The sequence below is a fragment of the Morone saxatilis genome, unplaced genomic scaffold (genome assembly GCF_004916995.1).
Source record: "Morone saxatilis isolate NCDOM2014 unplaced genomic scaffold, NCSU_SB_2.0 Contig8, whole genome shotgun sequence".
NCBI lineage: Eukaryota > Metazoa > Chordata > Actinopteri > Moronidae > Morone > Morone saxatilis.
This window is the reverse complement of record NW_023340257.1, coordinates 7,530,760-7,536,159: the sequence shown is the minus strand read 5'-3', so window position 1 is coordinate 7,536,159 and position 5,400 is coordinate 7,530,760. Positions and strand designations below refer to the sequence as shown.

At 40.4% G+C, this 5,400-nt stretch overlaps 1 protein-coding gene and 1 long non-coding RNA gene across 2 annotated transcripts in view; one reads left to right on the top strand and one right to left on the bottom strand.

The window, feature by feature from the left end:
* Positions 1-1,401, bottom strand: part of vwa7 (von Willebrand factor A domain containing 7) — a 10,343-nt gene extending 8,942 nt beyond the window's left edge. The window contains exons 1-3 of the mRNA XM_035680357.1: positions 1,121-1,401; positions 737-970; positions 109-205 (exon numbers count right to left, since the gene is read on the bottom strand). Coding sequence (XP_035536250.1) covers positions 109-205; positions 737-970; positions 1,121-1,366 — 577 coding nt within the window. The 5' untranslated portion in view covers positions 1,367-1,401. The remainder of the gene's footprint in view (positions 1-108; positions 206-736; positions 971-1,120) is intronic.
* Positions 1,402-5,067: 3,666 nt separating this feature from the next.
* LOC118342219 overlaps positions 5,068-5,400 on the top strand; it is a 1,396-nt gene continuing 1,063 nt past the window's right edge. The window contains exon 1 of the long non-coding RNA XR_004797465.1: positions 5,068-5,242. This is a non-coding gene — a long non-coding RNA (uncharacterized LOC118342219). The remainder of the gene's footprint in view (positions 5,243-5,400) is intronic.

The window sequence follows — 5,400 nt, the reverse complement described above, 5'->3', positions numbered from 1 at the left end:
ATAATTCTGTTGATAAGTTGATAACCAATAATTCTGACTCATCTCCCAGCAATAGGATCACTTTTTGATGGGCAGTTGTGGAATCACAGATGTAGAAATGTGAATTACCGTTAGCCACGGGGATGGCAGGCTCCTCTGGCTGCAGCAGGTGGAGGTAAATTAAGCGCTGGCCCATCTCAACCCAGTTACTGTGGCTGTAGAAGTCCTAGCATAACAGAAATTTCAAAGTGTAACTACTACATTTAAGCCATTTTAACATACATTCTTACATCCATGCAAGCAGAGAGGCAGAATGTAAATGGAGACTGCTTCTGTATTGTATTTGTTTACAAGAGCCAAATACAATATTGTTAATAAGTTGGCTAATGCAGCTTTTATTACCATTGCCATAATATATATAATATCCACATACAGTACATGTTTTACATAGTTTTAAACTGATTCTGGTGCTTCCTACCATGAGGTTAGTTCAAGGCCAATTATTAGCCTGTATGGCTAACAACTGCAAGCATGGTATCAACTTCTACTGCTGTCCTCATTCATACATCCTCTGGCTCTTTTAGCTAAAGTCAGGATTAAAACCTATTTGTGTTTTAACTGATATGGCCTCTGCACACTCAAGTCTTTACCTCTCCCTGCTAATACTTCTATTGTCATGATTACCAATCATCAAGGTCATGGTTATATCCCATGTATCTTTTGCTGTCTGTGTCTTATATACAGCATCACTGTGTACCTGCAAGGAGTGAAATAGCTGGCCCAAGCTGTGGCGAGCACTTTGGTACTCTTTCGCCCGTACTGAGAGCAGAGTCTGAGCCCAGAACTGACGTAACATCACCATGGCGCTCTCCACGTGTTCTGAATCAAAGTGGTACACCGGGTCGGACCTGGTGGAGCTCAGGAAGTCCATGGCCGCATTGGACTTCACCACCTCTCCTACAGCTCTCCAGAAGCCACGGCCCAGTCTGGTCTTGGGGAGAGGATACAGGTTGATTTTTACTATCATTAGAATGAGATGAAGTTCTCTGCTCAAATATCACCATGTAATGTGAAAATATTAATATGTCTTATACTGAATGTACATATACAATACATATCCTGACTGCAGACATCAGCTCACCAGTTCTTCTGCATGGTTTCCCTGGTGTTTTTTGGTGCCCCTCAGAGTCTCCAGGGTGACATTGAGAATAGATTGCTCTGTGATGTCCTGGTGCGTGTGTGAGTTCCAGGACAGTGTTAACACTCGAGACCAAAAGTTTGGGAGGAAGCCCATGCATGGTAAAGCCAGGAGGAGAAGATAAGCGAGAATAAACCACTGCATATGCTTCCCACTCCCTTCCCAAATTTTCCCTCTGCCCTGTGACATTATGTCCTGCAGGTGGTGAGTAGGTCACATCCTACCTGCACAAAATAAAACAAAACTATCTTTTAAGTCATTTGCAATATAAAATACACTCTTGTATCCAATCAGTCTTTGTTTCAAAATTGTTTATGTAAATTTCCCCAAAACATATAGAGTGTTAAAGTACAGTTGTGGACCAGAAAACCAAAACAGTGAGCTAAAATATGCAAAAGTTTTCCATAGAGCTGAGGGGAAACTCCATACCTGAGTTGTTTTCTGTGTGTTCATCATTATGAGCAACAACTGTCACATTACACACAGTCATTTGATGCATTGTTCATGTACAAATATTGGTAAGAGCAGCTTTATTAACTAATGCTATTTTTGAAGCTGTAATCGATGTCTGTTAGAAGGGCATGTTGAAAATGAACAATGCTTATCAAATGAGTTATTTATGATTCATGATTTTGTCATGTATAAAGCATTTTCCTCATTTTCCCCAACGCCTATTGTCAAGTAATGTTTTGTGCTAATTTGATTAGTCATCCATGTGTCCTTTCCCACTCCTTAACCCCCAAACCTCCTTTCACATTTTTCTCAGCCTTGTCTGTACAGAGGCTCCTATTGTTCTTTGCCATCTTTATTCAGATACAATACTTTGGTTTTGTTCTCATAGTCTGTGCTTTCACAAGAGGGAGGCTGAAACAAAGCACGAGGCCTATAAACAACTGCTCCCTCCAGTCTCCCAGACTCCATTCAGCAAATCAGTTTTAATTGATTGCCGTGGTGTCTTAAATCGAGAGCACAAAGACTCCTCCTTTCACTCATTCTGCAGGAATGACGAAATATCGGATACTCGTACATTGATTATTAATTTTTACATTTTCAGCACACATAATTTGTGTACTGTGGTTCACTTTAAGTAACTACTCATCAGGTTGCAGTATATTTATTATCTAAAGCTTTGCTTCAAGACAAACTTCCTCCTTCATTACAGTGCAATAATGTCAACTAGGAATGTGCAAACTATTATTCTTTATCCCAAAGACTTAAGTGTACAAAATAGTAGTGCATGTCATATTGTTTATGTTTTAACTATGGTTTGTATATCACCAGGCAACTACAAACCTTTACTTAAAGTTGCATGTAAAATCTAAGAATGCTGTACACAAAATATAAATGTTCTCACCTCAGTTCATCCTGGTAGACTTTTAGATTTTGTTCAGACACCACAGTATTCAGCACAGACGCCGTCCTGTAAGCGCAGAGGAACACCGCACATTTACATTTATATGACAACGTAGACTTTCACCACAACCTGTCAGCAAAGGAAACTGTGCCTATTATTACAGCTTTTCTGTCTGTGTAACAAAATTATTGAGTCTTCACATTTGTCTGTCCTTGGGCTCTTGTCTCTGGCCAGCTCCTCAGTAATCAAAATAACAACCAAGATACAAACGTAAGGAGTACCGTGTTTAACTCAGAGGAGAGTCTGGTTGACACTGCTTGGTCTGGAGTGCATTTCTTAGCAAGGGGGTCACACCATGAGGCAGAAGACATCTCGTCATAGCTCCCCTACAGCATTGTGCCCCTCCTTAGTCCCCATTATTGCACGGTGCATTGATTCACCACAATAGGGCCGCATATATTACCAGCCAGGGTGTTCAACTTAGGCCTTCCCCAACCCCCCTGTCCTTCATCCATCACTCTCTCTTTTCCTCACAAACCAAAAAACACTACTTTACACAACTGCAAACACTACAACCCCTTCCTCTCTCCGTAGTTACCCACATTAACATCTAACGGCAATGCAAAGGAGGGCATCAGTTGCTAGCCAACACAAGGGACAATGTTAAACTTCAGTTTGTTGAAGGGAATGTTGTAAAAGAAGACATGAGTACAGGGGTCTGGTTCTGGTATGTTTCTCAACTACCTTATACGAAGTGAACTATTGTAGTCCAGACCAAAATATGTGAAAGAAAAACATGCAAATAGACAAGAAGAATGTTTGTCTCTGATTTGTTTCATTTGGTTTTGAAAGTCTGACAAGTTTGGGGATTTATCTGATGAGCAATTAAGAAAGTGAAGTTGAAAAAGTGGGACACTTGACCACACAGAATCAATGCACCGTTTAGACAGTGTGCAATGCGTTAAGGTCCATGCATGCATCTGCAGATGGAAAATCATGTGTGGTAACTATTCTGCTAAACCTCTCAGTTTACTAGAAGCCAGCTGAATGTGAGGTTGGTGCATGTTTCCTGTTCACCTACGGAAAGTTAACCCAGTTTGCATGCACTGATACATATTCTCAAGTTTTACCACATGAACCACAAATTACACAGGTACTGTTGCTGCTCTACTGGCTTCTGGTGTTTGTTTGTGTGTAGGAGCATTAATTCACTCCAAAACTTACGATACTGATAAATGAAGGCCCTGACTAGGCAGTTATTTCCCATTCTCCAAAGGCTGTCTTTTTGTTGTGATTGCTATCGACACTATCCATCTTCTAAATTGCTGGATGATGGTTTGATTTTTACGATAGTAGGGGCTGGAGTGTTTATGGAAACACAGCACGAATGACACAGCATGATATAAAACTTCTGGGAGCTTGCCAATTTCAGTATGCCTCTTTTACCTTTGTAAGGGGTTGGATGTGCAGACTATATTTTATGATTAGATAAAAAATTTAAAACAAGGTTTGTGACATGATGTGAGATGATTTAAGTTTTTTTCCCCTCAATTATGCCTTTATCGATAGTTGGCAAATGTGAATATTATGGTGGTTAAATGTTGCCACAATTTGGCATCACACACACAATGAGGAACAGCATTGTCACACTTGTAATGATCAGAGCGGGTACACAAGACTAGGATTTGTGTTTAATATGCACACTATAGGGCAGTTGTTCTCTCTCTCTCTGTACCTTGGCTCGGCCCTCCCCCTGTTTGAGGTTTCTTCTGACTGAGGTTTCTTCTGACAGTTAGGATCTTGCACGTCTTTGTTCTCAAGACAAAGGGCTCATAAGCCAAAGGTCAGGATCTTCTGATGACATCCATGTGCACGACAATGCCTTAGTTTAGACGATCAGGCCATGGTTGATTCAGTCAAAGTTTGCACTGTACAGGATTCAGCTTGATCAAACATAACGTAAACTAACTGATTGACATGATCAAACGTAATTCCCCTGTCAATGTATTCATAATCATGTCAATTTTGGGAGCCAAGATAGAGAAAAGAACCTTGGCAATACACTATTATACACTATATAGCATGTGAGTAGTAGATGTAGAAATGTGTATAGTATACAGTCTATACCATTCAGAGTTCTTACTTACATTTCAAACCTTGTGCAACCTGCTTTGGTAACACTGTATTTAAGTCACATACATTCATATATCATACCAATAAAGCACATATATATATTTTTTTACATATGATTGAAGGTTTCTGTATATATCAGTTAATTCAATTATGTAATTCAATCTGGAAAGCTAAATAATTAATGAGAATGACATTTAAATTCAGAAAAGACCTGTTTGTGTTGTTTTGTTTTGTAACCTACTGTTTCTCCGCTGTACGCATGCGCGGCCTGAACTACAGCGTCCACGCGCCTTTACCTGGCGTCAAGGTGCATTTGGATGTTTCCTATTAGCGGGCACGCGCATTTCCGGTTACACGTAGCCCACGCCCTCTACAGCTGTGAGCGTGACTTACCGAGGGGCATTCCGCAGCAAAGAGCTTTTGTGAAATAGTCCGCGGTAGACAGACTTCCAAATAACAGGTAATCTCCACCTGTCAGGTGTGTAACTGGTAGGCGTGGCTTGGGTTTGACTCCTTATACCCACCTTCCGTATTTGCTATTCCTCTCCGGACGCGGCCTGCACAGGTGATTCACAAAGGTATCGGATGCATTGTTTTCATGGAATATGTTAAAAAATACTGTTATATATATATTATATATATATATAGCCTGCGGTAGTGTAACGGTTAGAGGGGTCTGTTTGGATGTATGTTAAAACCACAGGTGTTTTCGTATACACCAGGTGAATTGTGCTTT